Source organism: Schistocerca cancellata, chromosome 2 (assembly GCF_023864275.1).
Source record: "Schistocerca cancellata isolate TAMUIC-IGC-003103 chromosome 2, iqSchCanc2.1, whole genome shotgun sequence".
NCBI classification, from domain to species: Eukaryota; Metazoa; Arthropoda; class Insecta; order Orthoptera; family Acrididae; genus Schistocerca; species Schistocerca cancellata.
In genome coordinates, this window is record NC_064627.1 from 598,621,407 (window position 1) to 598,639,608 (window position 18,202).

The 18,202-nt window shown below is 43.3% G+C and overlaps 1 protein-coding gene across 1 annotated transcript in view; it reads left to right on the forward strand.

The window, feature by feature from the left end:
- LOC126147131 (esterase FE4-like) overlaps positions 1-18,202 on the forward strand; it is a 139,220-nt gene that overhangs the window by 98,389 nt on the left and 22,629 nt on the right. Inside the window, exons 7-9 of the mRNA XM_049915670.1 lie at positions 723-888; positions 4,782-4,963; positions 16,625-16,757. Coding sequence (XP_049771627.1) covers positions 723-888; positions 4,782-4,963; positions 16,625-16,757 — 481 coding nt within the window. The remainder of the gene's footprint in view (positions 1-722; positions 889-4,781; positions 4,964-16,624; positions 16,758-18,202) is intronic.

Here is an 18,202-nt window from a genome sequence, read left to right on the forward strand (position 1 = left end):
GTAGACGTCGGCGTCATTTGGACCGCTGCTGCAACACGGCGAACGGAAACCCGAGGCCGCCGTTGGACCACCTGCTGCACTAGCTGCGCGTTGCCCTCTGTGGTTGCCATATGCGGTCGCCCTACCTTTCCAGCACGTTCATCCGTCACGTTCCCAGTCCGTTGAAATTTTTCAAACAGATCCTTTATTGTATCGCTTTTCGGTCCTTCGGTTACATTAAACCTCCGTTGAAAACTTCGTCTTGTTGCAACAACACTGTTTTCTAGGCGGTGGAATTCCAACACCAGAAAAATCCTCTGTTCTAAGGAATAAACCATGTGAACAGCACACGCCTACAGCAGAAAGACGACGTACAGAATGGCGCACCCACAGACTGCGTTGTCTTCTATATCTTTCACATCACTTGCAGCGCCATCTGTTGTTGAAAATTGTAACTACTGTAATTTCGAAAGTTTGTCCGCCTGAAAATGTACTGTTGTCCGAAGCATATTGCAACAAACGGTGTATTTCTATCGCTGCTCGTTTAGTTTTTATTGCCGTTTCAAATATACCGGTCATTTTTGAAACACCCTGTAAGAGCATGTGTAGTTTATAATTTGCATAATATGTATGTGAATAATACCTTCGTACGGAACCATTTCCAATGGATAATCATGCTTTGTTTTCGGCTAGTCTATGTGTGAACATTCTTTAAGCAAACACTGCCTGTTTGACCATTTCAGGATAGCGTGACTCTGTACAGCTGTGTCTGGGCACCAAGTGCTGAACCAGAACATGAAGGAGCGTTTCTGGCTGAAGAGCCGTGGGTGGTTATGACGGAAGAGCGTTACAACCACGTCCCTTTTCTCTCTGGTGCCACAGACATGGAGCGTCTTAGACACACGCAGAGTATGTAGCTTGCTCGTGTTTTTGTGGAACTAGATTTTAAGTTACTCTGTTTTGTTCATAAATATCTTCCTCACAGTTGGAAAATTTGAAGTATATAAAATGTTATATTTTCGCAAAACAGCATGTTCATACTAACCAAATCAGTCTGTATTAGCACCATCGGATTTCAGTTTTGAGGTTGGTCAACCTTTTGAATCATTTAACGTTGTACTCTGTCTCCTCCTTACAGATTTATCATTTCACGCTTCGCTGTTGCTGGAGGATTTAGCTGACGTTTCAGTATCTTGACTTATTCTCCATTTTATGTCTGTGTGGGAACGAGAAACCCTTGATTTTCTTTTCTGAGCCAGTGTAGTTATTGTAGCTTCAATGTGATATTGAGCCATTTCAGTGTGGCATATTTTAAGACTCAATCTTAAGTCTTTTTCTTGAAATATTAAAAGTCTACGCTTATATGAATAAAACTGATTTTGTCCATCCCGTGAAACGGCTGTAGCTATCTATGTTCTGATCAGTGAGGGTGGCTACCAGAAGTTCTACGTCCAAAAGAACGTCCCAAAGCTAAGACAATTAAATGCTGTAGGTAGGAAATTGGTCGTCTGCATAGACGTAGAAGGGTCCTCGAAGTATAGCATTAAATTAACGCTAGAAGTTTTCCCTAATATTACCTGTCACATTTTTGAATTTAAGTTCTCCAGGTTACTTTCGTTTACAAGTGTGTCCGAAAATTTTGCACTCGAAATTATACAGACGGTAAACGATCCTAAACTAATTAGTTACAGGTAAGGAGGCAAGGATGAATAAATATTTAGTTCATCAAGTTACCTTCAATTCAGAAGGCTGTTGCACGCAGTCACTGTTATATTGACTTGTAAATAAAAGATTTCAGCTCTCAGTCGTCCTTTTTAAATTTTACTCGCAGACCTAGATTTTAGCTAGAAACTAGCCATTCTCAATGCACTATCATTTTTGATCAAAAATGATAGTGCATTGAGAATGGCTAGTTTCCACCTGAAATCTAGATCTGCCAATAAAATTTAAAAGGGACGACTGAGAGATGAAATCGTATTTTTCAAATATTTAGTTTTTGTTGGTAACAACAAGTTTAATCTGATATAGCAACAACTTAAAGTGATTGCAACGTCAATAATACGGGAGCTAAGCTTGCTTGGCCATGGTAGACAAGGAGAGGCCATCCTGAGGGCGAGTTCAGATTGAAGATTAAGTTTTCGATGGACCATATGGACTTTTTCCTCTGTACAGATTTCTAGTGGGCTCATGTAGAATGGTTATCTAGACCAGCAGCGAATCTTGACCTTAGAAATGTACTCTATTTGATTAAAAGTATCACAGTACCGTTATGTAATACGGAACTGAACACTGATGTTTCAACAGGTGGATCGGCCACACAAAAGGAGGCTGAGAGTACTGCGTTGTCAGTAGAGAGGCAGTAACAGTAAAAACGGGTCAGCCGGGAGAGCTCACTGACTTGGAATATCGACTAATTATTGGCTGTCACTCGAATAACAAAGCCATGAAGGACATTTCAACCCTTCTAAATGCGCAAGTCGACTGTAGGTTGCGTGATTGTGAAGTTGAAGTTCGAAGGCACAACCGAAGCTATATCAGGATCAGGCAGACCGACGGACCGTGACCCTTGAGCATTGCGGATTCCGGACGTTAATCGTAAAAAAAATGCATAAAATCCGAGAAAGGCATCACTCATGAGTTCTGCTAGAACAATGTCCGTATTTGTGGAGTTAAAAAGAATGGAGCACAGTGATAGAGAAGTTCATGATTAGAAACACATACCTGTAGTCGATACTAAGCGACGCCTGAGATACTGTAAAGAGCAGCTCCACTGGACAGAGGGTAAATGGAAACGAGTGATCTGGAGGGATGAACTACGTTATACGCCGTGGCAATCCGATGGAAATGTTTGGGTCTGGCGAAGGATATGTATTTCGTATAGCCTAGATTAGAAGAACTGTTCGTGGATGATGATTGTATCAGTATGACAGTGCAGCCCGCTATAAAGCGGCGTGTCTGTAGCAATGGTCTGCGGACAACAGCGTTCCTCAAATCAATTTGGACCGAGTGGAACGAGTTTGAAATTAGTTAGAGCATCGACTTCACTCCAGACCCCAGCGTCCCTCAGCACTACCTTGACTGACTTCAGCTCTTGAAGACGAATGGGCTGCCATTCCTCCACAGACATTCAGAAACCTCATTGAAACTGTCTCCATCAGAGTTCCAATCACCATAAACCCCAAGGGTGGACGCACATCAGTTAATGTCCACCTGTAGGTTTCCTGATAATTTTGACCAAATAGTGTATGTTTGCCTATTCAACACCTCGATCATTGAAGGAGTCAGGAAGGAATCATGTCCCATTTACCTGAATGCGGATGCCAGAGTGAACTTGTCACGTTCTTCGGATGCGGCCAGCGCGGTTCCTTCCCTTTGTTTCCTATTGGTTAATATAGCGGGGCCGTAGGGACAGCTTCTTCCTCACCTGGGGCGAAGATGTTACATAGCACGTAAGCCACAACGAATTACGACTTAACAATATAAGATAATACATATATTAAAGAAAACTTATAGAGGTTACCTATATCAGCTGGGCGACCTCTACTTACAACTCTCCCAAGTGGCGACCGGCCATCTGTTCGTGTTAATGGACGGCTATTGATGAATCTTATCCCGCACAGTGCAACGCCATCTCATCAAATTCTACTGTGAGACCAGTCTTTCGTCGAGAATTTTGGCCACGGAGTGAGATGGCGCAGTGATCATCACATTGGCGTCGCATTCTGGAAGTCGACGGTTCAAATTCGCGTCCGGCCATCCAGATTTAATTTCTACGTGATTTTCCTAGATCGTTCAGCGTATATGCTAGGATGGTTCCTTTGAAAGCGCACGGATTATTTCTTTCCCAGTCCTTGAAACAATTCGAGATTTTGCTCCACCTCTTACGACATCAAAGTCGACGGGATGTTAACCGTAGTCTTCCTTCCTTCCTTCCTTCCTTCCTTGGAGATCACTGGGCTTTCTCAATGTGCCTTGAGTGTCCCTGTTTATTTTACGTTTCTATTGACAACGATGAAATTCTTCAAGTTAAGATAGGCCCATTTATATTGTTTTCTCCCACTTTATTGCGCCTTTCCTGGTACTATGTCTGGGTGCAACGCGCATAAAATGCATGTCTGTCAAATCACAGGACCACAGTAATGTCGAATAAGACTACAACGTGTGGCTGTTTAACGTGTGACAGCTATAACATTTACACGCCACAGCATGTTTACCACACAGAGGTAGACAAATAATGGACCCTACCGTGATGACATAGACATGTTTAAGAATAGATTTTGAATGTCAATGATTTCTGTGTTTGTTTCGTAAATCAATGTCAGTTTTAACATTATAAAGGAGTTATACTCGACACACACATGTCATAGAGGCGTACGTGATATGTAAGGAAGCTTATATTTCTATTATAACGTGTACAAAATGAAATCGATATGTGTACATTTATTTATTTGTCTTCTGTATGAGATGCCGATGATGATGCGCTATATGCCCGATTACCAGTCTGCCAATTGAATATTTTCACATGCAGTTTACGTCGTACTGAAACATGTCTGTCAACAAGCACCTACGAGGGGTGGAGCACAAAGCATAGAAGATTTTCTGCAGTAGGGTATTGCATAACAAGAGAAAGTAATGAAAGGAAATGCTGGAACTAGAACAACATGTTTCATTCAGAGAAAACAACACGTGGTTACATTACCAGTTAGTAAACTGTGATAATTCTGCAATCTTTTGTAGTTAAATTACTGTTGTTAATGAAGTTTTCTGTTTATTCTAATGTATTCTTCGATTTTTAACAACAGAAGGTGGCGCATTATCGACTGAAGAACAAATACAGAATTTTAATGACAACTTTGAGGAGATTGTGGGCTGCGACCTACGACTTCCGACAAGGGAGGAACAGCTGGAAGCCGCTCATTCCATCAAAGAATTTTACTACAATGGCAGCGACATCACTCTGAAGGACAACTATACCACTGTTTTGGTAAGTCCGAGGAATTAAACAAAAAGATGTAAGGCAAAAATTCACTTAACAATAGAAGATAAGCCAGTAGCAAAAATATTCAAGAGAGGAAGATTTTCAAGAAGTACCACTTTAAACTATAACTTAACATTAGATTTAGTAAAATGCATTAGTGAATCACGTGGCACGTGTGGTAACACGTGTTCCAACTCATCTTACGGTTCTATTTCTCAAAGTAATCTATGCAATACTCTCAGTACAGAACATCGGTTGAGTGAAGGCAATAATAGTGTCCAGCATCCAAAATCCATACGAGTTCTGTCAGAATGTTCAAAAAATATATAACAACCACCCAACATTCCTCACGTTTGTCCTTCTGTGGTCTGTACTTTGTGGTAAACCCTCTGTCTCTTGCAGAATTATTCGTGAAACTACTGTATAGTTAATACAGCACAAGATATCTAATCATAAATTACACATCAATTTTCCAGTTATACGTTCTTCATGTTCCTCCACTTATCTATGAGTAATTATATCAGAGATAGCTTTTTTGTTGGAGAGAGGGAGTTCCTGTCACCACAGTGATTGGGGTTGTCCAGAAAATGTAATTCGAGTATCGTCAGAACGTATACTGGTAGTCAGTGTGTTATTAAAGCAAAGGATACAAGACACACTCGATAGATATTCCATCACAAATAGATCATGGTCGCCCCCCCATGTGAGACAGTTAATATCAATGGTGATTATTGTTCTGGAAGTTGGACGTACAACTCTCTCAAGGCAGTGCTGTTAGTAAATCGACTAGTAGAAAACCAAAGGATCATCGGCAGATGCCACTGGTGACACTGTGTTGACGACAGGGGAACTTAGCAACTGATCGTAGGTCACGTTCCAGCTCAAAATGGGTGATGTTATTGTTGACAACGTGTTTATGACAGCTGAACGTAACAGAGGAATTATGGGTCACAAAGTAGCTCTGTTGGCAGACGCCACTGCTGACAGCTTGTTGATAACAGGTGGAAGTAACAGCATATCGATGAGCCACAATGTAGCTCCACTACCAGATACCATTGATGACAACGTGTTGATGGCAGGTGAATGTGACAGTGGAAAGATGGGTCAGAATGTAGCTCCACTGAAGATGTCACCGGTGAAATGTTGACAACAGGTGAATATAACAGCAGATAGATGAGCTGCAATGTGGCACTATTTTGTCAGGTGACATATCCATAACTGGTGAATGTAAAAGTAGTTAGATGGGCACAATCTAGCTCCAGTTGTAGATGAGATTGGTGTCAACTCGTTGATATTAGGTGAATGTAACAGCAGATAGATGGCATACAATATAGCACCATTATCGGGTATCACTGCTAATGTCACTGCTGACAATGTGTCGATGGCAGGTGCATGTAACAGCCGATAGATGGTCACAACACAGCTTTTTAGACGGATGTTGTTGGTGACATAGGTTGGATGATCAGTGAATGAAGCAGCAGATAGGTGGGCTGCAATGTAGGTCCCTTGGCAAGCTCCACTGGTGACAATGTATTGATGACAGCTCAATGGCGGATACATGGCCCACAACGTAACATCATTGGTAGATGAAATTAATGTGAGTATATTGATGACAGGTGAATGTGTCAGGGATAGCTTGGCCACAATGTAGCTTTTCCAGATGCCATTGGTGAAAGATGAGCCACAATGTAGCTCGACTGCAGATACCACTCGTGATAATATTTTGATGACAGGTGAGTGTAACAGCAAACAGATGTGCCACAATATATTTAAATTAGCTGATTCCATTGGCTAAAAGCTGTTTACGACAGGTCACAATGTGACAGATTGGTGACAATGTAGCTCCATTGACAGATGCCACTGGTGCAACATTTTGATGCTGGGTGAATGTAACTGCAGACAGGGGGCAACAATTTAGCTCCATAGTAAAATTCCATTGTCGACCATATATTGATAACAGGTGAATGTAACAGTAGACAGATGGGCCAACGTATGGCTCCATTGGAGATACAATTAGTGCTACATTTCTATGGTTGTGAACGTTACAGCAAATAGATGGACCAAAGTGAAACTTGATTGACAGAAGCTATAGGTGATATGTCGATGACAGGAGAATCTAACAGTCGATGGTTGCACCACAATGTAGCTTATACAAATGTTACATAAGGTGTGCAAATATTTTGCTTCTCATCGTCTTGAAATTCCATATCTATGTGCATCAGTTGCTTAGGGATATTTGATGACACACAAATTCTGAAATGTGTCATATGATCAATAACATAATTCCTTGCCTAATGATTAACTTTTACTATTGCAATCCAGTCAGACTGAATGCAGGACTACTGATTACAATGTAGCTCTATTTGCAAGTGCTATTGGTGGCAGTGTTTTGATGGTAGGTGCTTGCAACAGCAGATGGGTGGGCTACAGTGTAAATGTACTGCCATGTGCTATACATGACAACACTTTTGATGACATAAATCTAACAATGGATAGATGGGACACAGCAGAACTTCACTGACAGATGAGAGCGGTGACAACGTCCACCCCGACAGCTGAGTGGTCAGCGTGACGGATTGCCGTCCTACGGCCCCAGGTTCGATTCCCGGCTGGGTCGGTGATTTTCTCTGCTCAGGGTCTCGGTGTTGTGTTGTCTTCAACATCATTTCATCCTCATCCGGCGCGCAGGTCGCCCAATGTGGCGTCGAATGAAATAAGACCTGCACCAAGGCGGCCGGACCTGCCCTGTAAGGGGCCTCCTGGCCAATGACGCCAAACGCTCATTTTCCAATGGTGACAACGGCTGGCTCTGAGCACTATGGGACTTAACATCTGAGGTCATCAGTCTCCTAGAACTTAGAACTACTTAAACCTAACTAACCTAAGGACATCACACACATCCATGCCCGAAGCAGGAATCGAGCCTGCGACCGTAGCAGTCGCGCGGTTCTGGACTGAAGCGCCTAGAACGTCTCGGCCACAGCGGCCGGCGGTTTTGATGACAAATGAGTGTAGCAGCAGATAGGTGGGCCATAATGACACTTTGTTGGTAAGTGCCATTGTTGGCAACATGTTGACGACAAGTGAGTGTAACAGTGGATACTTTGGCCACAATGTTAGTTTGTCAGCTGCCGTTGTTAAGAGATGGGCTACTACGTACATCCACTCCAGATGGCATTTGTGACGTTTTGATGAAATATGATGGGTAACAGCAGAGAGATGCCCCACAACGTACCTCCAATGGCAAGTACCATTGGTTGGAAGATGATGTTTACAGGTGAATGTAACAGTGCGATGTGCCTCCATTGACAGAAGATACCACTGACACTTGCATTTAACAGTGGAAACATGGACTACAATGTAACTTTATTGGCAAATGCCATTGGTGACGATGTATTGACAGATGAATGTAACAGCATGCAGATGAGCCACAAATAAATACATGGTCACTGGTAATGGTCACAATCTTGTGTTGACAGGTGAATGTTCCACAGACTAATGCACCACAATGAAGCACTACAAGTAGATGCCGTTGGTGACAATGTGTTGTTGACTGGTGAATGTAACAGTGGGTAGATGGTCCATTGCATATACCAGTGATGTGGCAACAATTTGATGACAGGTTAATGTAACAGCAGATAGAATGGACACCATATTGCTCCACTGTCTAATGCCATAAGTGACAACAAATCGATGAAAGATGTGGATATATGGCTCAAAATGTGACTCCATAGATAGACGCCATTGGTGACGATGTTCAGTTGGTAGGTGACTGTAACAGCGGATATATAGGCCACAATGTATGTCTATTGAGAGATGGCACTGGTGACAATGTGTTGATGGAAGGTAAATGTAACAACAATGCAGCTCCACTGACACACGTTAATGACAGGTGTATCTTGTTGTAAGTAGACGGGTCACAATGTGGTTCAACTTATAGATGCCATTAATGACAATGATTTGATGACAGGGAAATATATCAATGTACAAACAAGCCACTATGTAGCTCTACTAGCCATTGGAACTGGTGACAGCATGTTGATAATGTGAACATAACTGCTCGTCAACCAGCCGCAATGTAACTCAATTTCAGATGGCATTGTTGGCAACGTCCTGATGAGAGGTGAATGGTAACAGTGGATAGACAGCCCAAAACGTAGCTACATTGGCGGATGCCACTGGTGAGAACGTATTAATGACAAGTGAATATAACAGCGTACTGATGGGCCACAATGTAGCTTAATCGACAGATTCCATCTGTGACAACATGGGAAGAGAACGTATTAGTCGACAGACATGCCACAATGTAGTTTCATTGGCATACCATAGTGTAGTTTCATGGGCAGTTACCACTGGTGACAAGGTGTTGATGATAGGTGAATATAACAGCAGATGGATTAGCCGCCATGTAACTCCACTGGCAGATGCTGCTAGTGTCGACTTGTTGATTGAAAGTGAGCGTAACAGCAGACAGATGGGCCACAATATGAGTCAACAGGCAGATGTATCTGGTGCAAACGTGATGATGATGGGCATGTAACTGCAGAGAGGTGGTTCATAATGTAGAAACCGCTTGTCGATTGCTATAGAACAACAACATTCTCTGAGAACCCTTAGTATTAAGACACGAGGAATTACAGAGCGGGTACTAATTAAAATCAATGGAGAACGTTGAAAATATGTGGCAGACCGGTATTCAAACCGAGTTCCCCTGCTCGCTGGGCTGATGCTCTTACTATTGTGTCATCTGGGAACAGTGGTCATCGCAACTACACGGACTATTCTAGAACAACTCCAGCTAGACCTAAATCCTCAAATTATCCACACATTAGAAATATAATGGCACTTGCCCATTATACTCATCATTCACAGCATTTCACTGATTCCCGCGTGAGTTCGAGCCTGGCGTACATCTGCACTGAAGTCCTTGTGATGTCTATCAGCCGACTCAATAGTGGTGTGATAAATCATCCGTGGTTGGCAATTCTCACTGTAGGATTGTCGCCAAATGACATAGCTACGAGCTGCTGCGACTTTTTCTGGTGCGAGTCTAGTATGCCCTGAAGCACCTGCTCCTAATGGGATGTAGAAGCCACTATCCTGGAGAATCTACTTCTGGTCACCACACATCATACGGCACATCAGCCTAGGTAAACCGTCACTGGATACTATAACCTCGAAAAAATTCTCTTGGACAGATGATGCGTCGTGACACATAATTGGTATATGTCTAGCGTAATTGTGAGAGTTTATTGTGCTTTTAGAACGCTTTCTTTGCTTAAATCGCAGATTTTCTCACGTAGCTAAGAAGATTCAGCCAGTTCGATGGCTATCTTCAAATCTATAATCACCGAAGTGGCAAAGTATTAGATGCTATATAGCATTGTGCAAAAAAATAGCACTGAATCAATGTGTATGATGTCATTGCACTTTCTCAGGCAATAACGATAAGCAATATAAAATTTCATCCTACATGAATTGGGAACCAATTGACGTTGTCCCCCTGACGGAAACAGGGAAATTAGAGTTCCACTGTATATGGTTATTATTTCATAGAGTGTTAGATCATCATAAACTTGGGATATGGCTTCGGTGTTTTGCGCTATGTGAAAGTGCTCAGCACACTATATGTCTAATATGTAGTAAGTTCTGTGATTATGGATCTGACGATGAGAATCGAACTGGCTGAAACTGGTTATCTATGTAGCAAAACTTGCAATCTAGGCAATAAAGTACTCTAAAAGGATACAGAATATCGTCTCCTGCTTTCATTGACGATGTCATCAAATCAACTAGCACACGCGTTTACTGGCAGGCGAGCTGTGCGATATTGTAAAATAACGCTCATTGAATGGAAGAATCAGACTATTCCGTCGCTGTGGCCTCCCATTCAGAGCATCGGTGGCAGTGAACCCGGTTCCGACCGTGGGTAGTGGATATGCAGAGGCAGTGCAAAGTTGTGACAGCGTGGCAGCAGCTGGCAGTGACGGCAACTTTGCTGACTCGGGAGTGTGTCAGGTCCATGGCACGCAAAGGTAGCGACGGGTGTAGGTTACCTGTGAACCGTGGCTGCAGGAAGAGAGCGAGCTGGACCCGCATCGAACCCAGAAGCCTCGGAGACTCTCTGGAGTGTCAGACAATGGCACCCACTGGACAGACTGGCCTCAGTGCATCCAGTTCGAAGTGTGGAAGAATCAGGGCTAGCTGACAGATAGCAGATCAGCAACAACGCCCAGTTGCTGATGCTGCTCGATGAAGCTGGATTAGCTTAACAATACTTTCTACCGGTGACTCGCGTGGACACTGTTCGAAAGCATGGCGCTGAAGGAATGTTGCTACTGGCTGAGCTGGAGGTATTTGTACTCTCTCCGGCTGCGTATTTTATGACAAGAGGGAGACTCACACTCGATGAATATTAGAATGAAATATATATTCATCGAGTTATAGCTATCCCTCTTGCACCAGATGCGGTAGAAACTGAACTGGTCGCACTTGATAATATTGCTATAAATAATGGCTATAGGCCTCAGTTGGTAAGACAGATGTATAACAATAAAATAAAAAAAATAATATTTCTCCTTCCACCCTATGGGATGCGTTAGATGACAAACAAGTGGCAACGATATCTATCCTTTACATAGGCAATATAAATTACAAATTGGGGCTTTTACTCAGAGCCCATAATTTCAGAGTCGCCTATTCTACTAATAATAGTTTACATAGGAATTTAATTCACTCCTTGCAGAATAAGAGCGATAAACTTTCCCAATCAGGAGTATATATAATTACATGCGGGGATTGTCCAAAATTTACATCGGGCAAACGGGACGAACTCTGGGTCTCAGGTATAAAGAGCATATTCCTACTAGAAGCGGTGACGGTACTAAGGGCTCTACTTATGCGGAACACCTTGTGCAAACGGTTCTTGCGCCGAGCCTTCCAGTTAATATCGAGTCACTTCATGTCGAGGTTAAGGGCTTAAAACTGGATGTTTTGGAAGAAATGCAGATCTTTAAGCATCTGAAACATGCTAAAGACAGTATCCTTAACGACCAACTCCAACTAAGAAACAGACAATTTTTTGAAGGCTTCGCACCTTTAAGTTGTTCTTCATACTTGTAAATCTGATGATCTGGGGATTTTCACATGCGTGTGTTGATTGGCGAGAGCGGTTGGTCAAGCTGTTCATCTTCTTTCTTTTTATCCTCATTTTCCTTTTACGATGAAGATGATTTTAGCCCGTTGAACACCTCACGTTTTATCCCTATATCTTTATTACCACGACGTCTTTAGATTACGTCCCCTCAGCCCCCCCCCCCCCTGGATAACTACTGGCTTTAGGTATAGTTTTAAAGAGTTCCTCCTGTTGTCATAGGTAGCTTCATATATGTTTCTTTCCTAGCATGAGCAACCGTGTGCGGTTATTTTTAGGTTTCATCTCCTATTTAGCTCTTCACTTATTCTATCCACTCCATTTTTTGATATACGTTGATCCACGGTTGGCGACGTATGAGCTATTTAGCCCCGGCCCATGTACACTCCTGGAAATGGAAAAAAGAACACATTGACACCGGTGTGTCAGACCCACCATACTTGCTCCGGACACTGCGAAAGGGCTGTACAAGCAATGATCACACGCACGGCACAGCGGACACACCAGGAACCGCGGTGTTGGCCGTCGAATGGCGCTAGCTGCGCAGCATTTGTGCACCGCCGCCGTCAGTGTAAGCCAGTTTGCCGTGACATACGGAGCTCCATCGCAGTCTTTAACACTGGTAGCATGCCGCGACAGCGTGGACGTGAACCGTATGTGCAGTTGACGGACTTTGAGCGAGGGCGTATAGTGGGCATGCGGGAGGCCGGGTGGACGTACAGCCGTGAATTGCTCAACACGTGGGGCGTGAGGTCTCCACAGTACATCGATGTTGTCGCCAGTGGTCGGCGGAAGGTGCACGTGCCCGTCGACCTGGGACCGGACCGCACCGACGCACGGATGCACGCCAAGACCGTAGGATCCTACGCAGTGCCGTAGGGGACCGCACCGCCACTTCCCAGCAAATTAGGGACACTGTTGCTCCTGGGGTATCGGCGAGGACCATTCGAAACCGTCTCCATGAAGCTGGGCTACGGTCCCGCACACCGTTAGGCCGTCTTCCGCTCACGCCCCAACATCGTGCAGCCCGCCTCCAGTGGTGTCGCGACAGGCGTGAATGGAGGGACGAATGGAGACGTGTCATCTTCAGCGATGAGAGTCGCTTCTGCCTTGGTGCCAATGATGGTCGTATGCGTGTTTGGCGCCGTGCAGGTGAGCGCCACAATCAGGACTGCATACGACCGAGGCACACAGGGCCAACACCCGGCATCATGGTGTGGGGAGCGATCTCCTACACTGGCCGTACACCACTGGTGATCGTCGAGGGGACACTGAATAGTGCACGGTACATCCAAACCGTCATCGAACCCATCGTTCTACCATTCCTAGACCGGCAAGGGAACTTGCTGTTCCAACAGGACAATGCACGTCCGCATGTATCCCGTGCCACCCAACGTGCTCTAGAAGGTGTAAGTCAACTATCCTGGCCAGCAACATCTCCGGATCTGTCCCCCATTGAGCATGTTTGGGACTGGATGAAGCGTCGTCTCACGCGGTCTGCACGTCCAGCACGAACGCTGGTCCAACTGAGGCGCCAGGTGGAAATGGCATGGCAAGCCGTTCCACAGGACTACATCCAGCATCTCTAAGATCGTATCCATGGGAGAATAGCAGCCTGCATTGCTGCGAAAGGTGGATATACACTGTAGTAGTGCCGACATTGTGCATGCTCTGTTGCCTGTGTCTATGTGCCTGTGGTTCTGTCAGTGTGATCATGTGATGTATCTGACCCCAGGAATATGTCAATAAAGTTTCCCCTTCCTGGGACAATGAATTCACGGTGTTCTTATTTCAATTTCCAGGAGTGTATAAACTTTCTCGTATTCGTATGCGCATGCGCATTCAAGTAACTTCCCTTGTCTTGCGCATGTGCATAGGTAGCGGGTCGGGCTTGTAAGTGAGCGAACGTTTGTAGCTGCAGTTTATGCCGGGTCATGGCCCATCTACATCTACATCCATACTCCGCAAGCCACCTGACGGTGTGTGGCGGAGGGTACCTTGAGTACCTCTATCGGTTCTCCCTTCTATTCCAGTCTCGTATTGTTCGTGGAAAGAAGGATTGTCGGTATGCCTCTGTGTGGGCTCTAATCTCTCTGATTTTATCCTCATGGTATCTTCGCGAGATATACGTAGGAGGGAGCAATATACTGCTTGACTCTTCGGTGAAGGTATGTTCTCGAAACTTTGACAAAAGCCCGTACCGAGCTACTGAGCGTCTCTCCTGCAGAGTCTTCCACTGGAGTTTATCTATCTTCTCCGTAACGCTTTCGAGATTACTAAATGATCCTGTAACGAAGCACGCTGCTCCCCGTTGGATCTTATCTATATCTTCTATCAACCCTATCTGGTACGGATCCCACACTGCTGAGCAGTATTCAAGCAGTAGGCGAACAAGCGTACTATAACCTACTTCCTTTGTTTTCGTATTGCATTTCCTTAGGATTCTTCCAATGAATCTCAGTCTGGCATCAGTCTGGCCCTCTGTGTCTCGTGGACGAATAGCGCGAGCTGGGTTTCACATGACCGTCTTTTTCGAAACCCATGCTGATTCCTACAGAGTAGATTTCTAGTCTCCAGAAAAGTCATTATACTCGAACACAATACGTCTTCCAAAATTCTACAACTGATCGACGTTAGAGATATAGGTCTATAGTTCTGCACATCTGTTCGACGTCCCTTCTTGAAAACGGGGATGACCTGTGCCCTTTTCCAATCCTTTGGAACGCTACGCTCTTCTAGAGACCTACGGTACACCGCTGCAAGAAGGGGGCAAGTTGCTTCGCGTACTCTGTGTAAAATCGAACTGGTATCCCATCAGGTCCAGAGGCCTTTCCTCTTTTGAGCGATTTTAATTGTTTCTCTATCCCTCTGTCGTCTATTTCGATATCTACCATTTTGTCATCTGTGCGACAATCTAGAGAAGGAACTACAGTGCAGTCTTCCTCTGTGAAACAACTTTGGAAAAAGACATTTAGGAATTCGGCCTTTAGTCTGTCATCCTCTGTTTCAGTACCATTTTGGTCACAGAGTGTCTGGACATTTTGTTTTGATCCACCTACCGCTTTGACATAAGACCAAAATTTCTTACGATTTTCTGCCAAGTCAGTACATAGAACTTTACTTTCGAATTCATTGAACGCCTCTCGCATAGCCCTCCTCACACTACATTTCGCTTCGCGTAATTTTTGTTTGTCTGCAAGGCTTTGGCTATGATTATATTTGCTGTGAAGTTCCCTTTGCTTCCGCAGCAGTTTTCTAACTCGTTTGTTGTACCACGGTGGCTCTTTTCCATCTCTTACGATCTTGCTTGGCACATACTCATCTAACGCATAATGTACGATGGTTTTGAGCTTTATCCACTGATCCTCAACACTATCTGTACTTGAGACAAAACTTTTGTGTTGAGCCAACAGGTACTCTGAAATCTGCTTTTTGTCACTTTTTCTAAACAGAAAAATCTTCCTACCCTTTTTAATATTTCTATTTACGGCTGAAATCATCGATGCCGTAACCGCTTTATGATCGCTGATTCCCTGTTCTGCGTTTACTTTTTCAAATAGGTCGGGTCTGTTTGTCACCAGAAGGCCCATCGAACATAGGCCGGTGGAGGTGGAGCGTACACTATTAAGTTAAGTAATGGTTTTGACTTTGTACATATTTAATGTTTGTGTTTTCCTTTTATTTTTCGTTTATAAATGTATAGCTATGGCGTTCTTTTAATTATTTACAAAGGTCTTCTTAGGCACTTGTGGATTTTATTGTTGTTCTGCAAAAGGTGTAGTTATCTACGCCGAAACCTGGGTTAACACTACGTGCTTGTTTCGCAATCGAGACGGATTTTTAATTTTTTAATATATTAACCAACGATTGCTGACGCGCTGCGATGTTGAAGGTTCTTGAAGCTGGATTAGGTTAACAATACGTTCTACCGGTGACTCGCGTGGACACTGTTCGAAAGCATGGCGCTGAAGGGATGTTGCTACTGGCTGAGCTGGAGCCATTTGTACTCTCTCCAGCTGCGTATTTTATGACAAGGGGGAGACTCCCACTACGTAGTCGGCTGTGGAAACGCCACATTGTGCTACATCATGCAGTAACCCAGTCACCAATTGAGTCCTGTGGCAGGACTCCGTTGCAGAATTACATAATCAGTTAGTCTCCATATTCCTTGGCTGCGTATAAAGACCTGTCCGAAGCTCATGCCGCTGCAAAACAATCAAGGGTAATCATTATATTAGATTTAAGTCCACCATCTGCCCATAAAGTAGATTTTTAGAACATGCAAGCAATCTAGACTGAGCACTCGATCATTAGTATTCTATTATTTTACTTCGCGAACTCTTTCCTGTCCTTGTGAAGCAATTATATTACAGTAATGTTATAGTATTAAGACATTTGCTATTTTATCACACACGATTGTGTCACCTTAGCCTTTAAAACGCAGAATACTGTGTACCCTGTGTACTCTTACGTCTTCATAATGTTGATGTGTCTCCTTCAATTGTATTTTACAGTTCGACACTCACGAATGCTTCGTGGAAGGCGTGGACGCAGTTGTCCAGAGGATGGCTCGTTATTCCTCTGAGGCGGTTTTCTACTACCAGTTCACATTTGTCGGCCCTCTCAGCGTATTCCCTGATGGACCAGGTGAGAGAAAGCTTACACTCAGGAAATTATCATTAAACGTTAATCATTACATCGTACACTTCACTGGTACTTTTTCCGTGTATAAGGTGTCATAAATAGATATTTTTCTTACATTATATTGCTGATAAAGAACTGCTTGTTTGGTGGTAAAGGCAAGGATAACAGCATTTCATCCTAGGATAACTTTTGACAGTCAATAACAGCGACATTTGCTAGTTGCAAAAGACGCAAGAATACAGAACATACACGGAGCTCGAGAGCAACAGTCTCTCTCAACTAACGTGGCGTTTCTCATATCAACTGTCTCTCATTCCAAACACATCAATAATGCTGAATGTCGTCGAAAGATAATGTCATTTGACATTACTATTAGTGAATCACAAATCATGTGGTTCGTATCATATAAACGTTTTAAACTGAACAGATTTGGTTCTGTCAAGAGAAAGCGTACCAAAATAAGTGTTCCCAAAATTTTAAAACCATTTTTACTGATTTGCTAGAAAACAGATCTGGGCGTTGTTTCACACTGTCTGCTTTTTTTCCCTTGAGAGTGATTACGCAAGTAACATTAGGTCACCTGTAGCAGCAGAGTCTTTAAATTGGTCATAGCCCAGTGGGTTTATTTATAAGGCACTCAGGACAGACACTTTGAGTAAAGGTACAATTTCAAACACAAACTTATCCAGAAGCTTAAGATAGCAAAACAGTTAGACTGTAAACTATACAGAATTCTGAAGCATTTGGCCTTCAGATCTTGCTGGAATTGCTAATGCGCACGTGCATCTCCGGAAGTGTTAGTTTACCATGTACAACTCAGCACTATAACTCACTACAATCATAGGTCACCATCATAGAGTAGCTGCCTAATAAGAGATTACGTTATAAACCAATACATGAAAGAGTACTCAGTTTCCTCTTCGGCCTTCTTTGTATCTTGGGAGAGATTTGACATCATTTCTGTGATGTAATGGCAACTATAGGAAATACTGTTCTTTGAATTTATTCCACTCTGTAAAAGTCAAGATGTAAATGTAGGATGGACACATTGGCCAAACTATGGACATATCATTGCTTTCCTTGGGCTCCCCTGCTCTCGACTTCAGGAGTGCCATATAAGCATTGCAGCAAATTTCTGACCAGTTTTGACTAACAAAAGATATTTTTCCGGCCATACCCGATTTTAGGATGAACTAGTTTCGCCTAGGTCAAACTCGTTCATCCTGTTACCGATAGGATAAAACAGTCTATCTAAGGTGGAATCGGTTTATCCTAGGTAAAATTTACATGCTTTAGGATAAACTGGTACGTCCTAGTCTGAACTAATTTCACATAGTTTGTATAGTCTGTATGCTTTTCAAAGTAAACTGAATAAAGGAATTGAAATCAAATAGTCAATGTGATTCATTAAATTATTTATTAACTAAAAAGTATTTTCACATTTATCA